The sequence below is a fragment of the Micropterus salmoides genome, unplaced genomic scaffold (genome assembly GCF_014851395.1).
Source record: "Micropterus salmoides isolate LMB-PRFRI ecotype aquatic unplaced genomic scaffold, ASM1485139v1 Ms_hic_scaffold_22, whole genome shotgun sequence".
Taxonomy (NCBI): Eukaryota; Metazoa; Chordata; class Actinopteri; order Centrarchiformes; family Centrarchidae; genus Micropterus; species Micropterus salmoides.
In genome coordinates, this window is record NW_024041373.1 from 10,272,360 (window position 1) to 10,298,876 (window position 26,517).

The 26,517-nt window shown below is 40.1% G+C and overlaps 1 protein-coding gene across 1 annotated transcript; it reads left to right on the top strand.

The window, feature by feature from the left end:
* Nucleotides 1-1,273: 1,273 nt before the first annotated feature.
* sptlc3 (serine palmitoyltransferase, long chain base subunit 3) lies at nucleotides 1,274-25,807 on the top strand. Its single transcript, XM_038736946.1, has 12 exons — nucleotides 1,274-1,497; nucleotides 3,650-3,841; nucleotides 4,943-5,097; nucleotides 5,993-6,141; nucleotides 9,827-9,951; nucleotides 11,492-11,585; nucleotides 13,429-13,534; nucleotides 14,780-14,999; nucleotides 17,393-17,519; nucleotides 20,235-20,370; nucleotides 24,054-24,183; nucleotides 25,024-25,807. The coding sequence occupies exons 1-12, from the start codon at nucleotides 1,396-1,398 to the stop codon at nucleotides 25,135-25,137; spliced, it is 1,650 nt and encodes a 549-aa protein (XP_038592874.1). The 5' UTR covers nucleotides 1,274-1,395; the 3' UTR covers nucleotides 25,138-25,807.
* The last annotated feature ends 710 nt before the right edge of the window (nucleotides 25,808-26,517 follow it).

Consider the following 26,517-nt stretch of genomic DNA (forward strand, 5'->3'; position numbering starts at 1 on the left):
CTGTGGGGATTGTAAAGTGCATCATTAGGCTGAGCTGGACTGTAATCTGAAATGTAATCCATTTGGCTGCATGTAGTCAATAAATTCTTATTACTTACTGTACATTTAGGACAGCAGTCCAGCACAGAGAGCATGAGTTCAAGCCCTCACGTTAGTAAGCATCTGCCTTCCTTAGGAGTCTTTCCAGATATAGCTGACCTCTAACCTGCACATTAAGACAAGTTATATTACTGTTTATTATTATAGAGCTACATTTTCAGGAATTTCATGTTATTTATGTCAAATATAGCCTTGAATTCAATTCTGTCTAAACTAGGTAATCTGAATGTCAGTGCATGTTTAAACAATCTGCAAAGTGATTATTATTTCTTTGTAATCCAACTGCTGTGAGTATCAAATCATGCACACTGCTGCTGATGCATTTTGGTGTGTAGTGCTACTGTATCACTGCAGGACTGATAATACAAGTACAATACGATAGTTTTCTACACTCTCAGACCATTTATCATTTAGTTGCCTGACCTAAATTAGGTGACCAAACAATATGTATTTTTACTCCAGTAAAAGTACAAATACCTCATAGTAAACATACTCAATTTCAAATAAAAGATACTGCTATAGTAAAAGTACAGAAGTATTATTGAGTAATAAATGAATAAAAGTACTCCTTATGCATGAAAATCGCCCCTGTGAGTTCTATATGATTACATATTATATTATTGGATTGTTGATACTGATGCATTAATTGTTAATAGCATTTTAGTGTTATAGTTGTTCCAGTTGTAGGAGATAATTTTAACTACATTAGATATTGTTCAGTAGTAGTACAACATGTTTTAAGAGTTCATCATGTAGTAAAAAATCAGAATCTGCATATTAGCCTAAGTAACAAAAGCTGTCTAGTAAATATAGTGTAGTAAAGAGTACTCTCAAATGTAGTGTAGTATAAGTATAAAGTAACATTACAATAAATCAAATTACTGGAATTGATTTTAACCTTCCTTATTCAAGTAGGCCCTATAGTTATCCAGACTCAATGTACTCCATGTATTCCCGCTAATGGAAAGGTAAGCAGTCCTTAACAAGACAAACTAGAAAACAAATTATATTATAAGAAAAACAAGAGTCAAAAAATTAGATAGTATGTGGAGCAAAATGTGACTTTTGGATTAAGTCGAAGAGATAAAGTGGGAACATTCCACACAATATCGAAACAGACAACTGAAGTGTGACTTTTTTTTTGGAGACGCGATGTTGAAACACAACAACAATTCATAAGAGGCTGAACCGGGGCAACACAAGGAGGAAGTCACCTTTGTAAGTTCAGTAAAGCACACCGGTTACATTACCCGACAGCCAAACAGAGGAGACAGTCGCTGCTGTGCGCATGGGAGTATGGCAAGAACTACGGCCAACGGCAACTTAAAACCACATTTGAACCACATAGAACTGAAATGCGAAGACATCACGAAAAATGGCTGTCACAACAAGAGGGAGGTATGTCTGTCAGCGGCTTGATTTTTTTGTGTGTGTGTGTGCACTCATTTATTTCGTGCACCTGTTTAAAGGTTCCAGGAGCCGGGTGTTTTACCCCGTGGTTTTACCACTTTACTGAAGGTATTCGTAGTTTTGTATCTGTGGAAAAGTTGTACTCACCGGAACTCTTACCTGAAACAACCTGTGACGTATGCAAACTTTGTAACCCATAGAGACTGTTCACCTACTGCATACATATGGCCGAAATATCACATCAATCATTACGCACAAACAATTTTAATTAAGTCCTTATTTTTTATTTATTATAGCAGCTCTTCAGTAACAATAGTTGTACATCATGTCCTTGGTTAGTTCCCCTATGTGGGGGGTTGAAGCTCAACGCATAAACACCAAATAAATGGACCAACAACCCCGCCCTGAAATTCCTCCTTTTTCGCCGGATCAGGTTTGGGCTGGGCAAGGTAGGTGAGGAAGGTCACTACATGCTGTAGTTTGTTTAGATCTTTGTCTGTAACTTTATATGACTAGATTTGAATGGCGACTAATGTAACTTTAGGTGATTTGTCTTTGCAAAGGAAGCCTTGTTTGTTTGTTTGTTTGTTGCTGTTGTTTTTTGGAGCCTTATTAGCTCAATTTAACAAATTTAGGGGTATGTTCTCCATGGTGTATTTGCATCCCAATCATACACTGTATTAGGTGTCCTCTATCTTGACACAAGTCACTTAATGAGAATGAAAGGATGTTTATTTATTTATTTTGGACATTTGATTATTGATCAGTGTCATCAGTGTGTTTTTGACATTGTGGGAGGTTTAAAAAGTTTGCCACAATCTTCAGAGAAATTTAAATTTTATATCCATGCTTTTTTTTTATTCTTTATTGCAATTACAATACTAAAACAAAGTACATATAGATGCACCATGGGTTGAAATGTAAATAAAATAAAACATATAATTAGTGTACCCAATTAAGAAATTTACATATATCAAGTGTATTTAAGGCTTTGAAGAGTGAAAAAAACTTGTATGTATTGTTACATTTCATTCATAAAAACTTTAAATAAAGGTTTGCGGTTACGAAATTTACTTTTGTGAATGTGAAATTTTGCTAATATAATAAAAAGATTTCTCATATAATACTGTTTTTGTTCTAAAATGCAGACATCATAAAAGCCAAACAGCACATCTGTGGACAGCAGTATAAACTGGGCAGAAATTCAATATCCAAGCTGCCACTACCAAAACAAACAAAATGGCAGCCATAATTGACATATCTCCTAGGTGCTGTCATTGCAGAAATTGCAAAACAGGTTCCTTTATCAAGGTATTTATCAAGTTCATTGCGTAAAATGTAATGGCAACCAGGAATGTAGCCAGCTCTAATACACATTTAGGCCTAAGTCTTTTAGCAATAAAAATAATTTTACAGTACATCTCTGTAACAGTAATCAGTTTTTCCCTTTTAACATCTTTCTTATGCTGGTTTATACAGTGATTTCTGCTTTCCAAAGACTCAACACCACTCCCTTTAAACTCTCTTAAAATTCTATTAATGTTTTGAAGCTACCTCAGGTACAGAGGTATAATTTAATTTAAATCAGTATGTCCACAAAATGACCCCTTTTAATGTAAATTATTTTGTAACTATTTGAATGTTAACAATAATAAAAGGCCGATATGTTTTCAGCTTTTATTTGGGATTTGGTATATAAAGTAACTAAATTAGCTCCATCTTTACCAGCTGCACCATTAAAGTGATGTACACATTAATGCATCAATAATTATAATACATTGAAATTATATGCATTATTTGGAAATGGGCCATTCTGCATAATGAGTATTTTTAATTTTGGTACTTTAATTATGATGCTAATACATTTGTACTTGTCAAATTTTGAATGCAGAACTTATACTAATAACAGAATATTTCGTCACTGTGGCATTGATATTTTTACTTAAATACTTCTTCCACAACTGTTAAGTGACTTCTGTAAGTGTACCAGTTGGCCACTCTCTGGCTATTTTTTTATTTAGGTGAATTGGTGTGTTAACTACAAGCCTTTTTGAAATCCAGCATTTTTATTCAAATGGTATTGTTCTCTCTTGTCTTGTCTGCAATAAAAGACAGCTTATTTTGGCCTCTTGTTATATAGAAAAATGGCCCAGGGACTGGTGTTGCCTCCAGGCAGCACAGGCAGGAGTCCTTTGAACAAGCACCCATCTACGTGGCTGTCATGACATACCTGGGCTTTGGCATTGTCACTTTGTTTGGCTACCTCAGAGACTTCCTCAGAGCTGTGGGCTTAGAGAAGTGCCACCTTGCCCAGGAAAGAGAGGAACAAAAGGTAGGTAAAACATGCAATCAGCACAAACAGGCATATTTTAGGCAAACACACGTGCTGTAGACTCACTAATGCACTCACACAGATGGAGTAGAGAAGTATTCATGCCTTGGGTGTCAACACATTTTGTCTCTCCCTAATTATTGTAATTTTTGCTCTTAAGCTTTCTTTCTGTCCTTTTTTTTCATATTCCTATATAATGTTGCCATGGTTGAGACAGGACACCACAGAGAATATCTGCTGAAGACCTAATTAAATCTCAGAGGATTCAAGTTCTTTCTTTGTTACTGCTTTAGATACTAGACAAGAGAGAGCAGGGCCAGATAAGAGCTATTGTATTACCATAGATTTGATTTCTTAAATCCAGATCACAGTTAAGATAAGTTGGTAGCAGTTAATGCTAATGTTAAAAAGCTAAAACCATATAAAAACAAAAGCTGTGACCATGTTTTGTCATTATCTTTGTAAGGCAGTGTGTCCATGCAGTGACAATAAAGTACTGTAGGAGGAATAACTGGAGGTTATGAATATAACCAATGTTCCCTAAGGGAGGGAAACGAGGTACAACACATTAGTATGGGGACTGCAACCTTGGTCTCACAAGGACGCAATCCCCATACTAATATGCTGTATAAAGTATAAAGGGAGGAAGAGCTTTACTGTATGTGGGCACTGTCGTGATGGTGGCATCATTAGATCAGACATACAGAGGGGGGGAATGCAGGCAAAGGCTAAAATAAACTCGGTAAATAGCATTGTCAGGGGATAATTTTGAAGACTGTCTTCAGCTCCTACTCACCTGGCAAACTACTTTGAGGTGGGCAAGGAAATGTGTCTTGTCACAAAACTAAAGTAAATAACGTGTGTCTACTTTTATTCACAGTTTCGGCAACTTTCAAGTTCATCGTGAAAAAGATTTGTTTTTCACCTCTTATTATAAAGAATGTGCAGAATCCTTTGGTTTTTAAGAAAGCAATTACTGAGAAGTTGCTTTAATTCCTCTCAACTATGGAAATGTTTTTAGTGTTTAGTTTGACATGGATTGTTTGTTTTGCTCTAGTGCTTGGATAGCTTTAATGTGAAACTGTGTCTCTTTGCCCTCAGGATTTCGTACCACTTTATCAAGATTTTGAGAACTTTTACACTCGAAACCTGTACATGAGGGTACGAGACAACTGGAACCGTCCTATATGCAGCCTGCCAGGACCTGTCTTTGACCTGATGGAGAGGGTGTCGGATGACTACAACTGGACATTCAGGTACTGTCATCATCATCAATCATCTATGATAAACCTACTGTTGATGAGACATACTGCAGGCTCATAATCATGTATACTGCACAACTTAAAAATTTGCAAATGGGTTTCCCACTTAAGACAGGCCAGTCCGTATTTTTGACCACAATCACCTCTGTTCTGGAGCTAGAAACTATACAACCAAGATTTCATTGGTTAGATGGTGCTCCTCCCTCCTCTGTGAGCTCATGGGGAAAGATAGAAACTGAAACACACGGGTGTGTGTCATCATCGAGGATATGTCAGTACTGAAAGTTAATGGATAGAGTTGAGTTGCCTTTTGCTTCACAGCAGAGTCAGGGAATATATTTTAAATAGGAATATGAACAGAGCTGTGGGGAGGGGACATGAAATGGGGCAGTCAGCTTGTCTTTTGTAGTGAATGGGTTTTAGTGGTGTACAGGTTTACATGAGCAATGAGAAGATAGGCCAGTTGATGAAATGGAGCAGTTCTCCTAAAATACTTTTAAAAACTCTGATACAGATGTAAAGTGAGGTTGCAAACACCTGACTGAGCATGTGAATTTGTGTGATGTTTACCTCAACTTGCCTTATTGAAAGCAATACTCACACTTTCTTTTTTCCTTTTTTTTTGGCTAGGAATTTTTATTTGTACTGACATAGTATCAGGCAGCATAATCTCTTGAATCTGGCTAAAATGAGTGTTGAGTAATACAGTATGTGATTAGATACTGTAAAAGTGTGCAGGGAAATGGTAATAACAAATGCTGCTTACACACGCAGTCAGTGCTATTTACCTTGAATAAACAGTGTTATAATTGGTTAGCAATTATATTTAATTCAATGTTGATTGCAATTCATAATGTAAAAGTGATTCCTAATGTTTACATGCATTCAGGTTAACTGGGAGGACAATACACAACGTCATCAACATGGGCTCTTACAACTATCTCGGTTTTGCTGAGAACAACGCTGACTTTCTGAGAACTGTGGCAGACAAAATACGCTACTATGGGGTTGGCGTTTGCAGCACAAGGCAGGAAATAGGTGAGTTTGTGGTTGATGTGCAGTTGTACAGACTTTTTAAAAAAAATGTGTGGCACTTGCCCTCTTGAGCTAACACGGGTATTCATTTTATCTTGAGAAATGTCCACTTCATAGAGCAAATGGTTGTGTCTTCAACTTCATATTGAAGTGCTTTCTTACATGTGCACCTGTTTTAAAAGTCTCAGACCCTGATGACACTGAATAGGTTGAGTATCAAACTGGTAAAAAAAAAAAAAAAAACTCCATCACATATGCCATCATTTATCATCTTTTTTGTGAATTATACTGCCCTCGTGTTTAATTATCTTTCAGTGGCTGCAATGTTATATGAATTATTTAACCTTTGTTGAATTATGTACCGTTTGGGCATAAGCTGAGATCATTACATACTGGTCCACTCTGAGGAGTAGGGGAGATGATATCATAGTGCAGTGTGAGATTATGAATCACTGTGAACATTATGCAGGATGCAAAAGGAATATATGTGATGGAGGTGTTAGAACAGCAAGGATCGGAAAGTTGGATCTGTAGCTTCAGATGAATTTGAAATGGTGTTTTATCCTCTGAACTTCAACCCGGCTTCTGATGATGTTTAATTAAGTGGCTGTGAGTGCCAGGTTCTCATGTTCCAGCACAGCGGTGTTGCAGCAGTGAAATCTGATGATTGGCGATCAGCTGTGTGTTTCATGGTCAAAACCTGCCCATTGAACAGGCCTCACTTGGCAAAGTTTACTTGAGCAAAGCAGGTTCTCTCTGTCAATAATGATTATGACAGTGATCAGTGATGATTAGTTTGTGCCCCATCTGACTCCACTGTGCTGTATATCTACTGAGAGCAGGCTAGCAGACGGTGAGCTGACAAGCTCGGAGATGGTTGAGTCGCTGCGTAGTGTTGCATGATATCAGCAGTTTGACAAGAATAGAGGAAACCAGAGGAATTAAAGGGTATCATTAGTTATACAATGAGCGCAAGTACTACAAACTCACCCCCCATACACACACTCCACACCATCCATTATTCATTTGTGATTTATTTATGTTTATTTCTCTTTCAAAAAGGGGACTGTTTTTCCCTGGATTTGTAATCTGTTTCAGCTCACTCATGGAGAGGGTTAAGGAATAATAAGCATTTCTCCCATGAGACCTTATTAAGCATCAATTATTGAAGACGCCAGCCAGTATCTCTGTAGTAGCAGTGATGCCATCATCACCAGTGTTTTAGTTCACATGCAGCGTTTTGTATTGGTGATACACAAAATCTTGAAAATCACAATTTCTGAATATCTGAATAAAAACATATTTCACTCTTCACTCGCGTCCGTGCCTCTGACATCCTCTTAGGATTTAGGCTAAGTTAACAACTTTTTAATGCACGGTTCTTTTTAGATATTTAAACTCTCATCTCTCCTTTTGGATCACCAAGATCAAGTTCAGTTCAGTCGAGTACAAGTTGAGCACAAAAGTACAAAACCAACACTTATAAATAATTCTCACACAAATATTATATATGTGAGTGCACAGCAAGTGCGATTTGATCTGTTTTGTTTTTGCGTAGGCATGTGAAAGCAGGATTTTTCCTGCATTGAGAATTACGAGGCGACCGCCTCTGTCACATTTGGTCCCGTCTCCAGCTCACGACACGGCTCTGACGGTTGTTTTCCATGGTAAACACTATTTTCTAGCAAGCATTGCACTTTGTGGATTTCTGTCATTAGTTACTACAATTGTGGCATTACTCTGTTTCTTAATCAGCACAGTGTACCAGGAAAGATGCTGGAAAGTCGATACAAGGAAAAGGAAAGTGCGCTAAAAGCACACCCTGTGGATAAACAGACATGTCAAACATTCATGGATTCGTCTTAATAGTTAGCCACTGCATGCAATCATTAACATACAGTAAGTTAGATAATGATGTCATGCGTAACATGTAACAACATGACATGATAAACGACCAAGAAATAGAAAGTGCAGCTGCCAAGCACATAGTATATCACAATAACATGTACACTCATATACTAATGTGGTAGAATGTTTTTCATGTTTAAATGGTAAGACTAAGACATAAATGGTGTACCTGTCTGTTGAGAATCCAGTCGAGGTTGGTCATAGAAATGATTAATTCTTCCAAGCTGGGTTTGTTTTTCTTTTGTTGTAAAGTCTTGGAGAAAAAAAACTCACAATGAAACAGTCGACTTTAGCTTGGAGATTTGAAAGCACAATTGTTATTGTCTCTCTACCATAATGCTATCCAACCTTGGCAATAGTTGCAACAAGTTTTGTTGATTGTGATGGCAGAAAGGTGACCATGGCAATTCAGCGGCCAGGTGGCCAGGCTTAATGAAATGTATATGATAATGTAGGTTTCACTTTATTTCCGCTAACACAAGTAAGCAAGGACCTGAAGAGTATCCAGACTTATAGCAGTCTTATAAGATTAGCATATCAATAAGGAGGCAGGATATCCCTATGAAGACGCGCAAAGTAACATGTTCTACATAGAGAGTAAATGCCAATGCAGTCTGATCAAAAACGCAGCACATGCCAGCAGGGGCTGTGTGCCTGAGTGTTTAAGGAAATGTATGAATCGATTTGACTTGGCGTAAGGCCTGATGGAAAGCATCGAATAGAAATCACCATGAAGACTGAGCTGATTCTCTGTATTATGGTTTTATACACACCAGTCAATACTCGTTTTCTAGTCCTTCCTGAAACAGTCAGCCTGTTGGAACTGTTTAATGTCAGCTTTCTGTGGCTACTGATTGTTATTGATTATAACACAATGATTATAATTCCATGTATATGCAAATAATGTAGCATTTGCATTAAGGATTGCCTTAATGACCTTGAAACCAAGCTCCATTTTTATTTTTATTTACATTGCTGATGGTAACTGAATTAATGTTTTCATCTTGTAGTATTTCAAAGAACTAGATATAAATATGCTTTAATAGACTTTTTACTGAGAGGTTTACTTTATTTTTGTTGTAATACTGCCTCATTACCAGTTATTAATTGCATCTTCACTAGGTTGGAAGTATTTACTTTAACTGCATTGTATAGTAACTAGTAACTACTATAGTAAGTATAGTGTGTTAAAATGTACACGCACACACATAAACATTGCCCAGAGCCAGCAGAAATAAAATACAGGATATATGAACCGTTCACTGCTTTCCTCTCTCCCTGTAGCTCACCATTATAACGGTAATTATTTTCTTCAGCTGCTGACCACAAGGTACCCAAAAGACATACCCAAAAATCTTAGTTTTATTGCACAAAACAGGAAAACACCATGTCAGGTGACAGATTACTCTGATCAATTTTATAAATGAATTCTCCTCCCCACTTGTCACATTGGGTATAACCAACTGCCTCAGTCCCAGAATGTGCTGCAGAACCATTTTAGACCTTGCAGGACTTGCCTTGATATTACCTGGGATGAAAAAGGCTAGCTAAATTACACATTTACTACATCTTGAATCTTTATAAATCTCTTCACATCCCTAGAGAGTGAGATGGTGTGTGAGCTGGTAGTCCAGGCTTTTCACCAGGAGGCATTCATCTATGTCAAAACTTGTGATTGGATGACAAAGAACAGAAACCCCAGGGGACTGCTAGGAAAAAAAACTGCAGGTACAGTGATCTTGTCAGGGTGCGTTATCCTTTTGTGATTTTTGTCTTGCAGGTAATCTAAGCATCCATGAAGAGCTGGAGCAACTTGTGGCCGATTTCCTTGGAGTAGAGTCCTCCATGGCTTTTGGGATGGGTTTTGCCACAAACTCAATGAACATTCCAGCAATTGTTGGGAAGGTTTGTGATATTACACACTACATGCCTCATACTGTATATAGAACGTCCTAGTGTATATGGGCTTAATTTTCTCAGCGCAGCAGAAATTAATCTAATTTGCCTTCCTTTTGTTCCTTTCTTGCATATGGCCTAAATTAATGAATAACAGTCAACTAAACTCAGCTGCGAACAACTCCTGACCCACCCCCATTAATTAAAATCATAATTAGACATTACAGTAGCCAGGAGGACGAGGCTCTGGGCATTGGTCCTTTCAGACACATAGACAAGGAAGGTTTTGTAAAGAGTACCACTCAAGGGTATGATTACCCATATTTTGGCCTGTCAGCATACCAGCCTGGCATATACAGACGGCCATCGGTTGCCAGGGGCAACGCACAGCATGAATGTCTGTGATTGGACCGGACAGGAGGAAGGAGCGGTTGACTGTTTAAGTGATGAGAATGGGGTCGTTTATGCAGACCAAGAGGTGTAGCAGCCCCTAAGGCTGCGTACCCCACAGTAATCCTGCTGGGGCTGGGGGGTCAACCCACACTGCCAACTCTATCCTACAGGGACAGGCTGTGCCAGGACAGGCCTTGCTGTGCAGGCAGAGCTGCATTAGAGTGACAGCTGCTGGTAGACCAGGGACCAGGCCAGTTGGACCCACAGGCCAAGCTGAGGGTATCTGTCACTGACATGGTGTCAACATACCCCCTACAAGAGTTCATTCAAACTTATGCAGTCAAATGCTTAGAGCTTCAGTGTTAAATATGCTAATGTTCTGGAGAGAATTTTGTGGAAAGGCTGAATTCATTTGCATGCTGATTTGTAAGGAATATGAAGTACCAAACTCTCCATTATGAAAATTCTGGCCTGTCTGTCGGTCATAACATCATCAGACATGAAAGAAGGAAAAGATGTGAAACAAGTACAGTGCGTACAACTATTCATCATACACAGGGGACCTAGACATTGGTGATTATGATTGAGGCATGGAAGGGGGCGGGGCAAGAGGAGTGGGCTGGCCAGATGGATCCTTTTTAAAGCAACGACTGTTAATACAGTACATTCTGTAAGGACATAGTACAAAACAACAAAACATATGTTTAAATACATAAATACACAAGCAATGTCAGGAACAGATAAAAGCGTATAAGTGGGTGACACACACTGTTGTGATTTTCAAACAGTTTTATTGATGATAGTGTTTACTGTTGACCAGCTAATTTTCTTATGTAACCAAGGGGAATGTTATTAGCCCTCTCACTATATATCTGTATTGTACTGCAGAGTATTATCCATGCTGAATGTTGCTCTTGGTACAATCTGTGAAAACAAATTTCCTCCATCGAGGACAATAAAGAATAAATCTGAATCGAAGTTTAGCCCACTAAATCCAAAGACTCCTGCCAAATAGTCAGTGTAATGTGTGTATATATAGGTACAGGGATATTGTAGAGTTTGTAAGAAATGTGTAATTTCAAGAATGCAGGAAAATGTGATTCATTGCTTTCTTAGGGAAATTTGAATGAAGTCTTTTCTCTCTGCTGGTTCCCAGGGTTGTTTGATACTGAGTGATGAGCTCAATCACACATCCCTGATCTTAGGGGCCAGACTGTCAGGAGCAACCATCCGGGTGTTCAAACACAACAGTAAGTCCAGTAACTCTCCCAAGTCATGGTGCTTCTGCCTCACAACAACACAATACCCAGCATTATTTCAGTTACAAGCAATGAGTTCTGTGTTGTTTCAGTTTGCCAACATCTTTGGTGCTTAGCATTCATTGCTCCGGCCAATCAAACATTGTTGATAGCACTGTGATATTTTGCCATAGATTATTTGTTGAATAAGTATGAATCTATGTTTGTGCAGCCACCGCTGCTTACATTATCCAGTTTTTCTTCTATTTATTCCAAACTGTTGTTGCTGGGAGAAACACATTACTTTCTGTGCCGTACAGGATTTGCCTTTGGAAAGACCTACTTAAAAATCTGTGTTTAGAACGGCAAATCTGGAAGCTTTAATGAAATGGGTTCAGTTTACAGTCACGGCTGTTTTATCCATCAGTAGCAGAGCAGCAAAACAGAAGTCTCTTTATATGAAAATGTCATCTTACTTAAACTATCTGTTCTCTAGTATATTGTCAAATTACATATCGTCAATAGATGATAAGGGAGAGTTATTAAACATGAATGATACAACATTCATCGTGCTTGCATTGGAAACATCCACTGCTCTTTCAGGAGACAGTACAAATGAGCCGGTCCTCTGGCAGCAAATGCGTCCTGACATGTACAAGAAGAGTCAGTTATGGGTCCTCTAAGTAGATCCCAGAGGCCTGTCTAAAGGCAAAGAGCCCTCAGGCCCTGAGCAGCTGACCCCTCCCTGCCTCTATACCTCCAGCACCAGACAATGACATACTCTTTTATTAGTACAAGCCAATATTTACTAAGAGGGTTAAACCAATAAACTCACCCCACCCACAACCCACAATAACTGAGAAGTAAAACGTGTACTTATATGTAATGGTGCAATATCTGTCCATGTTTGTGTGTTTGACACGTTTGAGTGGCCGCTCTTTAACAGAGATGGAACTACATACCAGAGAGTAGGTGAACTGGTTCATCCAGTCTAGTTTATCAGGCTTGTATGTTAACCTGTGCAAAGATAATACTATCTTATGTATGCACGTGTCTTAGCAAATATTACCATCCTCCTCATCCCAGGCATACAGTATCTCATCAGGCCGTGGCTTCCCTTAAATCACTGCTTAACTGTGAAATGATCTTTCCCTCCTTTTTGCCTGTGAACACAGCAAACCACTTTGGATTTCTCTTTCACTGGTTTCTTTCTCTGCTGAGCTTCTGGAAGGGATTTGATCAGTAGAGCGCCTGCTGCCTCTTAAGTACACCTGTTTTTTGTGCTGAGGCAGCGATATCGATCATCTATGACAGATGAATATCTGTGACAGGTTTACTTGCTGCTCAGCTGGAAATGGTTGGTTTGCAGTCATACCTTGAATGGTGCTCCTTATTAACTACAGCTATTCAATACTGCCACCTGCTGGCGTGCAGCAGAGTATCAGTAATAGCACCAGTACCAGTTATAAACTCTAAAGGCCACTGGGAAATGATTTTGCTGAAGCCAAAATTTCAATCATAATTTTTAAGCAACTATGCAGACTGCACTGAAGAGACCTTTGGCCAAACCCATATTTAGCTCCGTTAGTAATTCCTCTCTGATACAGACATCGCAAGTGTTCAGTAGCATCAGACTGCAAAGGTATTTCCTTTTTGTAGTTTGTCAAAGGTGTTTCTGGCAGATAAAGTGGTGCTTTGTGAACTCTGTACTGCCCTGCCTTGTGGAAATTATTACTCTACTTACTGTTGTTTGCTTTCAGTTTGTGTTCCTTGCAAGCAATGATTTCTATATATATACTCTATATAACCGTATATGTTTTCTACATATAAGGTGTTGAGTTGTATGTGATTTCAGACATGCACAGTCTGGAGAAGATGTTAAGAGAGGCAGTATGCTCAGGGCAGCCTCGAACCCACAGGCCCTGGAGGAAGATCCTCATCATGGTGGAAGGCATCTATAGGTAAGCGTCGTTATACAACACACACACATATTAGTGAAATATTAGTGAAATTGTTCTCCCACAGACGCATATCTTGGGTTAGTTGAGCTGTTGTATCAATCTTTGTAAGTATGGGCATCCAGGTGGTCTTTAGCAGAGTTTTGCACCGCCAGACTCAGGTAGAAATCTTAATTTGTAACCTGAGGAGAGCTGTCAGCCTGGGTTTAGCAGTTCATGTAATGGTTTCTTTTTCAATGGCTTCCCTCTCTACCCTCGAATAATAGTGTGTAATAGTGTGTAATAGTGTGTAATAGTGTGTGGGGGGGGGGGGGGGTCTGGAGAGAGGAGAAAGGTATTGTGTGTCTCTCCCGGCACTGAGCTATCCCAAGTCTTAGTGACCCACTCCATCTGCTCATTAGCTCCAAATCAAGGCCAAATGGAGCCACAGAGATTGACTTGGCTACACCCCCAGCTCCAACTGTTTATCACGGCCATTTTCTTTTCTCCTTTCTTCCCTCTTTCTGCCCTTTTTTCTCCTCAACACATTTATTCACAATCAGTCAGCTGTGGAGTTTTCTTAATTGCTTTATGAAAATCCTCTTATCAAATGAAGAGTAAAAGCTTGAAGGTGGCCATCAGTTGGTATAAACACAACTATTGGTTCCACAACAATCCTGCTAATTTGAGCGACTGACAGACTGCCTTTATCGGACAATAATGACTAATGCGAGGCTCAGACATTAAAGAAATGCCGCCTCTCAGTACGGCAGTGAAATAACAAATGCTCTGTCGATTGCCTCCTTGTAACATCAAAAGGCCCGGATAAAGTGTAAGCATGCCTTAGCTATATCCTGGGCCTGCCTTTGATGTCCACATCGGTCCTGGTGAAACCCTGTCTTGTGTCATTTGGGCTGCAGACGTTCTTAGCCATAGCATGGATAACAGATCTGTGATTGCTTTATTCCCCAGCCATATACTCACTCTTTGCTGTCTATTTGTAGCCTTAAAAGGTTTGCATCGGAGGGAGGCAGAGATGGGAGAGAAGTGGGAGTAAAGCAGAGAGGCCAGCAAAAAGATTCTTGGAATACTGGGGCCTGCCAAATTTGTAACATGCATTTACTGATGTACATTGCAGTGGATAAAGTGTGGTCAGGGTCAAATTTATTTCCTTTTGAACTTGGTTTGGTTTATAATTGATGAAATGTGTGTGCCCGTGTTTTTCCTTTTGCAACTGTATTCTTTGTTTGTGTGAATTTCTGTCATAAGCATGGAGGGCTCAGTGGTGCGACTTCCTGAAATCATCGCTCTGAAGAAGAAGTATAAAGCATATCTGTACCTGGATGAGGCCCACAGTATCGGAGCTGTGGGACCATCAGGGAGGGGCGTGACCGAGCTGTTCGATGTGAACCCAGATGATGTGGACGTGATGATGGGCACCTTCACCAAGAGCTTCGGGGCTGCTGGAGGCTATATCGCCGGGAAAAAGGTTCTTGTGAACCTTTTGTAATTCTTGCTTTTTTATGTGTGAATGCTTGCCCTGCTTCTCTCATGAACACGAGAGAAGTAGTGCAAGGTTACGTATAAAGCACATTTCAACAAGGCAATTTAAATAGCTTTACACAAAACAAGATAAGAGATATACAAGGCAAGATAAAGAGACGTGGAGACAGGATTCAAAAAGAGTCAAATAAAATGGAAGATAAAAATGAGCTTAAATGGAATTAAACAGGAGAATAATTTAGTTTTAAGAAGGGTAAAGGCAACAGAGAAGTTTTAGTGTTAATTTAAAAGAACTGAGAGTTGGAGCAGACCTCTGGTTTTCAGGAAGTTTGTTCCAAAGATAGAGGAGGACATGCAAAAAAAGGCCCTGGATGCAACCTGTCCTGTCATAGTACAATAGCTAATAGAAAAGACTATTCTTTTCTGGGGTTTTTTACCTCTTTTTTTTAATTAAAAACAGGAGTGTGTTCACATATTAACAACCCATGCCTTTCTTAAATTATAATACCATCCGTCATTACTGTTCATTCACTTTCCTCCATATCACCAGTTCATAGCACACCTGTAAAAGACTGAACTTAGAACACTGCAGTAGACCTAGATCATTGTTTAAACAACCTGGCAACCCTTTGGCTCCAAAGCAGGTTAAAACACATTATACAAAATATTTTCAAATACTGTATTACCCAGGTCTGTTTTTAAAGATGTGTGGGAGGGAGTCAGTCATACACACTCCATAACACCCCACCTGTCTTGTAGCTCTCATGTGTCCAACAAATGTTCCCCAGGCTGTGACTCCGGGCCTTTATAATTCCTTTTTACTCCATTAAAAAGTACACTTTAGTACATAACCACACGGGGTTTGTAACAGTTGATTAGAAAGCAACAGAGGAAACAGCCATGTTGCTTGAATTAGGTATTCAGAGAGGGACCCTTCCTGCCATTGCCTTGTGTTGGCTCAGCCCTGCTCTCCCATAATAAGAAGGTAAAGCTGGCAGAGGGCCAGCCCCTTCTTGTGGCAAGCGTCGGAACTGCGCTCCAGATTTAACAGGATGACTTTTAACAAGCATGATAATGTTTGAAGTATGAACACTCTGCCTTGTTTGACAGCTGGCTGTAGTAAACTCCTGAAAGAAACATGCAGGAAAAGAGAGAGAAAGCCTTCAGATTTGACGTATTTGTTGTTGTGGTGAAATCCCCCAAATCCTACATTAAGTGGATTCGGGTTGACCGACAAAAGACTCTGCAGATGTGTTCTGAAAACAGTCATGTTATAGCTATTTTATGAGAGTACCAAAAATAAATACCCCAATAAATACGCTCCAAGCTCCTTCTAATTCACTTCAACCTTGCATGAAGGAGGCTTTATTCATTAACCCTTCACTCAGAATCTGGATTGCACTGAAATTAGGTTATTAAATACATCCATTGAAGAACCAAGTATGTACAAGTGCGTGTGCTGTTCTGGCATTGCTCCTACTTTGTGGCATTGTGGACATGCATCACCACATCAGCACTGCAGCCACCGTGTGGCTGAGGAAACACTCTGAGCTGTCAGTCCACGCCACAGACATGAGATGGATTTCGGACATGTTCTCTTAACTGGTTTATCTTGGTAGCACCAAAATCCTGCGGGGCCCTAGAGCGGTGAAAATCCCCTGCCTTAAATGAAAACAGATGTTAGGTTGTTTCAGGGTTCTTATCCTACGTTGGAGCATTTCCCCTAAAATCCCTTGCCTGTGTGTGTGTGTGTGTGTGTGTGTGTGTGGGTGTGTGTGAGGAAGCCACAGCCGCCGCCCAGTAGGGACAGATGGCGGTGAGTGGAAATGGTGGCCAGACAGCATCTCCGGCTACGTGTCATCACCCCTCACCCGCTGGCCACCACTCAGCCACCGAGCAGCAGCCCATCACAGCTCCAGGCCAGCTTCCAACCTCAGACCACTTACACACACGTGCTCTGGGGACCCATGACCAAATCAGTTTCCTGAAATCTTGGTCTTCTCTTGACAACCACTAGCAGAATTAATCTCCTGCTGACATTTAGGAATAATGAGCATGACAGTCCTCATTCTGGCTCATATGAGCATTGGTTATTTTGCAAATTAGTGCACTGGCTCTCTCAGAGTGGAGAGCAGGAAAGGATCCAGAGCTATTTTACAGTCAATGGCAAGATGGTCATAGTGATGGAGAAATGACTTGATGTATTTTAATTAATTCTCAGGCATTGAGTTTACATGAGCTCACTCTAGTGGAGCTGAAAAAAAATTGCAGGGCCACACTTCTGTCACATAGAGGATCCAATTAACAGTTTATTTCTGTAAATACACACACTCAACAATCAGATTTTCCCACTGTGCAATATTGTCCTACATTTTGCAGGAGCTGGTGGACTACCTGCGTAGTCATTCTCACAGTGCAGTGTACGCCTCTGCCATGTCCCCTCCCATCACTGAGCAGATCATACGTGCCATAAGGTGCATCATGGGAAAAGACGGGAGCACAGAGGGTGAGTGTCTGAGCTCGTTGCGGCTCCCTGTCACCCTCAATCTCAGTCTTATTATCCACATACTCATTAAACCTCATGTTCTTAACACAGACAAATATTATGTCTGGCTTATAAAAGTTTTTACGCCTTTTTTTTATATACTTTTTATGGAAACAATAGCAAACCGAATCCAGAGGACAGTACCAATGTTAACAATAGGGGTAAGTCCAGACCTGCAGGGAAAGACAAACAGCTGCTTGGTCAGAAAATGTGGTAGCAATTACAGGGGTCTGCAGTGGTAGAAAGGGAAGGGTGCAGTCCTTGAGCACACGTGACCCTAACATGGAGGAAATCATTTTCATGTGTGTTGTGAGGAACGCTGTACCTCTGAAAAGGTTCTGCTTTAATGGCATAAGACACTAGGGCAAGGAAGTAGTCATTAACGGACCAGCTGCAATAGTGCCAGAGCAATTGCAGTTTCTGGTAACAGTTGTAATAGTATTAGTATTGGTGTGAGTTGTTAGTAGTGGTGGTAAGTAAATGTCAGATAGTTTACCCTAATCTACGGGACTTAAAGAGTGCACCATAAGCATAAGACAAAAAAAAATCATTCTTGACCTTATAGAGGGGAGGGAACACAGCAAACAGTCTTTCAAAACACAGGTGTGCCTTAGGCTGGCCACAATAAAAGACCACTCGAAAATGTGCATCACACACAGCACAATGCCACAGATGTCACAAGTTTTCAGGGAGCGTGCAATTGGCATGCTGACTGCTGGAATGTCCACCAGAGCTGTTGCACGTGAATTGAATGTTCATTTCTCTACCATAAGCCATTTACAAAGGCGTTTCGGAGAATTTGGCAGTACATCCAACTGGCCTCACAACCGCAGACCACGTGTAACCACACCAGCCCAGGAACTCCAAATCCAGCATCTTCACCTCCAAGATCGTCTGAGACCAGCCACCCAGACAGCTGCTGCAACAAACAGTTTGCATAACCAAAGAATTACTGTCAGGAACCGTCTCAGGGAAGCTCATCTGCATGCTCGTCATCCTCATCGGGGTCTCGATCTGACTGGAGATCGTCGTCATAACCGACCTGAGTGGGCTGCTCACATTCAATGGCGGCTAGCACTTTGTTGAGGTGTTCTCTTTACAGATGAATCCTGGTTTTCACTGTACGTGTATGGCATTGTGTGGGTAAGCGGTTTGTGGATGTCAACATTGTGGATCGAGTGGCCCATGGTGGCGGTGGGGTTATGGTATGGGCAGGCATGTGTTGACAATGAACACAGGTGCATTTTATTGATGGCATTTTCAATGCACCGAGATAACGTGACGAGATCCTGAGGCCCACTGTTGTGCCATTCATCCACGACCATCTCCTCATGTTGCCGAATAATAATGCACGGCCCCATGTTGCAAGGATCTGTACACAATTCCTGGAAGCTGAAAACATCCCAGTTCTTGCATGGCCAGCATACTCACCGGACATGTCACCCATTGAGCATGTTTGGGATGCTCTGGATCGGCGTATACGACGGCGTTTTCCAAGTCCTGCTAATATCCAGCAACTTCGCACAGCCATTGAAGATGAGTGGACCAACATTCCACAGGCCACAATCAACAATCTGATCAACTCTATGCAAAGGAGATGTGTTGCACTTCGTGAGGCAAATGGTGGTCACACCAGATACTGACTGGTTTCCGGACCCCCATCCCTGGCCCCCTAAATATAGTGAAACTGCACATTTTCGAGTGACCTTTTATTGTGGCCAGCCTAAGGCACACCTGTGCAAACCCCATACTGTCTGATCAGCATCTTGATATGCCACACCTGTGAGGTGGATGGATTATCTCTGCAAAGGAGAAGTACTCGCTAACAGATTTTTACACATTTGTGAACAATATTTGAGAGAAACAGGCCTTTTGTGTACATAGAGAAAGTCTTAGATCTTTGAGTTCAGCTCATGATGAGTGGGGGCAAAAACAAAGTGTTGTGTTTATAATTTTGTTCAGTTTATAAATATACCTGTTTTTATTCCTCATTCCCTCAGTCTTCCTCTGTCCCCCCCTGACCTTTGGCAGATGCCTTTATGCCCCCCCCCCCCTGCTGAGATAAGGGGATTTAAAGTTCTCTCTTACATCCCCGTGAAGGAACTGCCAATCGGTTCCCAGGTAATCAGAGGGAAACAGAGCTGCATTCCAAGGCTGGGCTATGCCAAACTCTGCTACAGCCACAGAGCAACAGGCTCCCCAGTGATTTACATCATTTGGGATCACAGGGGGTTAGCAGGACAGGCTGCCTCTGCTGACTTTGTTTTCTAATTTATCTGAAATACACGTGATACTCAAGCATTACTTATATTCCATTTCAGTCATAGCAAGGCTCCAGTGGCTCAGTCACTCATTTTGTTCAAAATCCATTGTATCCAATTTGCAAGCCCTTATTTTGGAAATGTACAAGTGCATATACCATGCCGTCAGGCGGACAAAACTGAACCATCTGCTGCTGCAGCTGAGTTGTAATCATGAGCAAATTCATAGTGGAGGCTGGAATGACCCAGATGGAGGTGCAGGATGAGATGGCACTGTAAAGAACTCACACTACATTAGCTACTACTGACAGGTGATGTCCCTCCCTGCAGGGGACAGTGGAAATGTGTGTTTGTGGGGGGAATGAGTTGGTGCTTTACTCATATACATCTGGTGGTGTGCTTGTTTTAATTGGAGGCATTAGACGGATCCGCCAACTGGCAGAGAACACCAGATACTTCAGGGCCAGACTGAAGGAGATGGGCTTCATCATCTATGGCCACAATGACTCACCTGTGGTTCCAATTCTGCTCTACATGCCAGGCAAAGTGGTGTAAGTACACTTAAACTCTCACCAAAAACCTCTTTTAGAGTAGATTAATATTATCAGGATATTCACTAAATTTGAAACAATAAATATTAACTATCCCTTGCTGTCACAAGTAATTTCAGGTTAGCTCTCCTTGTATCATCTCTAAGTGATTTGGATGGCTGCCATATTAGACACTCCAGAGTTTCCATGAATCAGTAGTGTAGTAGACCGTGTCTGTGTAGACTGGAGGTGCATCTCAAGTCTCTTATTTGACATTTCCTCGCTTGTCAATCCTCGCTTGAACTGGAAGTTGTTCTGGTCCACCATCTTGCAGGCTGTCACAAAGCTCTTTATTTGTGCTTTGAATATCGAGGAGTGATCTCTGAGGAACCATGATCAAGGATCCACAAGAGCAAACTTCACGGAAGTCTTTTGCTGGCAAACACGCCTCCTCATTGGATATCAGTTATTTATTGGATGCTGCAGCTGATCGGACTGACCTGATACATCACGTCACTGGAGTTTAATACCGGAGTGAAGAGAGATTACAGATTAAACTCAAGTGAACTCCCAAGTTTTTTATTTGATTTGATTCACCATCTAGTTAAAGATTTGTGTTAATTGTAGGTCTGAACAACAAAAGGACCACAAACAACTTTCTTCATTTATAAGAAAGAATTTTCTTTTCATGATCTGTTATTTCCCCCATTAACTTTTACTATGGAGACAATTAAAGTCAGAGAGAGTCGGAGAGTCAGCAAGAAAAACGTTTTACATCATTTATCGTCATTTCCACTAAGTGTGAGGCTGATCATTCCTGAATGTCTGCTTTGATTTGAGTTACGTCATTTCAACATTTAGCCTAATAAATCTTTTCCAATGTTCAAAAGACACCATTATCTTATTCTGGGTTATTGAATAATTAATTCATAATCAGGATATCAATAAATACTGATAAAAAATAAAAATAAAAGAAATGACCCTGTGCGTCTGAGCAGGACAGAGTATAAATACAGAATGCAGGTTGTTCTTCATAGGTGTTTGTTTAACAGGTAACAGCTACAGGAAGAAAATATGCCGCTCTGCTGTGATAACTGTGTGCCTTTTTATAAGTGTCGGCACAGTGTCGGTGCAGACACAAACTCCCATCAAAAGTCTATAGCTGTAAGAGCCGACTGACTGCTGATCCAGCTACAATCAGTTGCCACCATCACCAGAAACGGACATTGCATGACACTTCAGAGGAAAGGACATCTCATTTCTCTAAAAACACATTTCCTCTTCTCTTCTCCTCGCATGGTTTGGGACTAAGACAGGAGTGAGGGAAATGTGGATGCAATTAAGAGACTTGGGATGCAACCTGGGTTTCTGTAACCACTTCAGAGGCAACATCAGCTATTGATTAGGTATTACCCGGAATTATTTGAGCCACTCAGGTATAATCAGTTGGGTATGAAGTGTCTTTCAGTGCCAGTCACCATTAATATCCATTAAAAGGCCAATCCCACTCGCTAATGCAATAATCACAAGCTGCTATCACATATTGCCACAGTAGTAGCTTCTGATTTTACATTGCTCAGTTTTCATAGGAAATTAATACATAATTGGGGGAAAAATAATTTCCTTATGAGGCATTCAGACCAAAACACAAATTTAATCCTCGCAACGCTTTCCTCGCGGGGGCTTTATCGCTGGACAACTGCTGAGTGTTCACACACAACGCGATAATGCGAATAAATACCTCGCCGTTACTCCAGCTGTATGAACCCAAAGTAAACATTTTGCTGTGATTAAATAGCAATAAACGGATCAAACTTATGCCGAAATAACTACAATATGATTCAGATTTGTTAAACATATGAATTCATGCTTTGTCAGGTCTGTCAGCGCGATCGCACGACAACATCTTCTAAAATGTTTGTTTTCTGAATGGAGTTCGGATCGATCAGGGCTATGCTATGCTAACTTGTTCACAGTAAAGTACAACGATGGCTGGAATAAGCTGTTACTGACACATTTTCTGAACTCACCAGGTAGTTCAACTTCCTCGCTTTCTTTCTCCAAGTAATGTCCAGTTTTGTCCGTTTTTTTTATTTTTTATTTTTTATGTCAATATGAAGTAGTAGTCCAACCGATGCTAACAACAACAGTGGAACCGGATGTACACAGAATCTAGCTGCTGAGAAGCTTGAGTGAATCCCAAAAACTAAAGTAAAAAGCTAATTTAATAAAAGCAGTTTACGCCGAGTTCCTCCTGTGAGTAAACGGTGCAGTTGTCAGAGCATAATCCAGTCCGACTACGGGTGTTTATTTGTGCAAAAACTGCAGCGCTGCTCCCAGCTCAATCCTCAACTTCTCGCCCAAGTTTAGCAGCTCTCCGCCAGCCAGTGGCATTTTAATCCCCTGCTGTGCCTGGCCCCTTCCACACAACGCTCTGAAGCCATCGGTGACGTCAGGATAATCTCAACACTGATAGGCTATAGTGACTCAGCGTCATTGCGACTTTCTAGCTCAGTTTGATAATTATCTACTCATGCGAAAGTAGCGCCCCCTTTGCACTGCCCGACTGGAAATTACCAGCTCTACGCGTCTTTGCGTTGACTTTGTATGTAAATGCATCGTCCCCAACGCTCATTTCGCTTTTGGTTTAAAAGCACCTTGAAACTATTTTTTTAAACATACATTTCTAAAACAATTACATTGTTTTTGTTATTTTCTGAGTTTTCAAGATCTATGGAATTTTTGTTTTGTAACAACACAGCAGTGCCTTTGTTGGGCATTTCATAACCATCATATGAAAGTAATTTATCTATAGCTACTCTGCTACGTATACAGTGTATATTACACAACTGACACTCCCCCCTTGCAAATGATACAAATGTCTCTGCACATGTACATATCTGTTGTTGATTGTTGATCTTTGTTGTTGTATATTTTTATGTTGTCAGTTTATATATTTACTGTATATATACACAATATTCTCTTCCGTTGCGTTACTTCTGCACGGCACAGACCCAGAATAATGCACATGTATATATCTGCAACGTTGTTCTTATTTATTTATGTCCTGTATGTTTGTCTACGTGTAGCACCTTATCACCACAGCAAATTCCTCGTTTGTGTAAAACACTACTTGGCAATAAAGCTCATTCTGATTCTGATCTACTTCTGGCCATTTAGACTTTGCACTAGCATAGACGCATATGCAAAAAAATCTAAAATATTTTAAAAACTGTAAAGGTTTGCTGTGTCAGATTCAATAAACCATTTTCAGAGCACATTTTAAGGTTTTGAGTTCTCTAAACTGTACATTTAGCCACAAAGTGGAGAGTTATTCACTGCTTGGGCTCATTAAAATAAAAGTCATCAGAGATATACTGCTTCTAGCCCTTCAAAACTGTTATTTGCTCTTTTTAAGTCTTCCAAGTCAGTCATACCACATATCCCAACTACATAATTAAGGATTTGCAGGGGCTACATGGAACAACATTCCTCGTGAGTTTTAATGTGCCTTAAAATGTGACAAATGTTAGATATGTTGTTGCACAATTATGTATTTAGTAGGTGAATACTGATGTCAAAGCTATTTAATTCTGAAAAGAGATAAACAGGAAGGACAATCTCAGTGTTACATATTGGTAATGGGAATTTGGTGTTCAGAAATGTTAATTCAGTGACTTTCGTTGTTTTTTGTTGCTGACCAGGGCTTTCGCTCGAGAAATGCTAGAGAGGAAAATTGGTGTAGTGGTTGTTGGCTTTCCAGCCACGCCGATTACAGAGGCCCGAGCTCGCTTCTGTCTGTCTGCAGCACACACCAGAGTCATGCTGAACCAGGTACATGCACACACAGATGTCAATGACAAATTCCTCTCCTTTCCCTATTTACAGTATAAAAAAAAAACACAACTTAACATAAACCAGTGTCATAATAAGTGTTACATAAATAAATATTATATCTTGCATTTAATAGGTACATACACACCACTTCTCCCTTGCACACAGAGACGGGTGCTCCAGCACCCCTCCCACCCCACAAAGTAAAGATATATGAAATATATCTATAAAAAATAAAATGGTTAGTAAATTCAATCGATTCCATTCATGTCGTCTATGGATCCCGTCCTATGGAAGAGCCGTGGGCCTCACATGCTGTATGTTATTTTCTCCAAAGGAGCACATTAACTTACTGCATTAATCCACTGAGTAATATTAGGGGGGTCTTCATGATTCTAACACAAGACCACATCATATGTACGAACGTACCAATCTCCAATTTGCAGCCAGAGCAGAGAAGGGATGAATTGGTTTTAAAACAGTTCAGTCTCTCAGGTGTAAGACTTGCTCTATGTATAAATATGTAATTGCAGAGCTTATACCAGGTAATAATGCGATTGCTCATTAATCTCGCTCCAACTCTTACTGTGAATGAAAAGGTGGACTAATCCACTTAATTCTCCATCAGTGGTGTATGTCAGTTTTACAAGATTGCCCAGTTCCCTATCAGTAACACCTCCCAAATATTTCATTTTTGATTTAATCATAAAGATAGGTATGATCCAGATGAAGGAGGGTTTGAGTTAAGAGTTGACAGGACCTTACTCTTCGACCAATTGATTTTTAATGGCCTGAAAAATAACTGAAGAACATGTTCTGAGACTTTTCCCTTGTCCTCAGGTGCTGCACCATCTGAACGAGGTGGGAGACACTCTCTGTCTGAAGTTTTCACGGAAGAAATATTCCTCTTGGACTGACCTCTATGATGACACAGACTTTGAGCAGGGCAGCTGATATGACCCTTGACACCTTCAGTTCACAGTGTGAAAATTTAAGTGTCCATGCCACAGCAGACTTGTAATCGCACAATGCAGAATAACACCCATGTCTCACAGCAGAACAGGGACTAAATGGTTGGCAGCTGCTTTTTATGTTTGTAAAACATATATTAATGGAACATGTATTTCTGCTTCTTAATGAGAGAAACTACATGAACTCAAAAATATATTTGTGAATACATGAAATGATTGCACAAGTATTGCTGGATTGGTCTCAAAATCGAGTACTGTGTAAAATAACTGTTTTTATACTGAGAAAAATCACATGCAGTTTTGAAGTTCAGTTTGACTGCACATTTTTATAGCAAAGCAGGGCCTATTTACACTTTAATTCTAATTACTCATGTCTATAGTTAGACAAATACCACAATTGTGGAAGCAGTTTTTTCTTCTCATGAATTGATATCAGCCACTATTTATTAAAAAAGATGGTGGTAGTTAGAGAATGACGTCTCTAAGGATTTGATCTAAGGAGTCCCATTTTGTTCCTTAACATGAAGTAGTAGTTACAAGTAATGGGAAAGTAGTTTGAAATTGTCCCCTGTGGTGTACTGCTGCATTGCTGTCTGCTGATTTTATATTTTTATTTGTTTCCAATAAAACGCAAGTACCGCACATTAAAACTTCCTAAATGTGTTTTTGGAATATAAAGGTTGATTAATAATCTCAAATGACAGCCTTCTAAATGTCCCGAACCTTCCCTTTGAAACTGTGTGGATTCCCTGACATGTGATTATTTACACTGCTCACTTCTGAACTGACGATAACGAAGATGCCTTTTATTGCATTCCATAGTGAACTGTTTTGTTTATTTTTGAAATTTCCCAGTGTAACGCCACTTTCATCTCCACAGTAAATGATAACTTTCTGGTAAATAATAGATCATGCAGCAATTACTACTTTGACATGCAGTTAAATCTCAACAACCCCTGCGCAGAACAAAAAAGGTGTTAAGGCTTGTTTTGTGGCGAGGCTGCTCATATTCATCAAGTCTTAACAGCTTAATTGTTGATGTTTTAAAGACCTGCTGTTCTTTTTCACACACAGACTGCATAACAGTTGTGAAGGTAAGCATGCAGAGTATGCAGCACCTGAGCCAACAGAAACCTAACCTAGCAATTAGCACTGAACTCTAAATTCTCATGGGATGGGGTAATCACTTGATTAACACAGGAAGGATTATAGATGGATGATAAATGTGTTTTCACAATGTGTCAGATCGCGTCTAGTTGACACTTGTTTGGCCCCAGGACGTTACCGTGTTTGTGTTTTCTTTGTCCTCCCCTTAAACAATATAGTGAAAAATTTTACAAGATTGAATTAAAAATACATTATG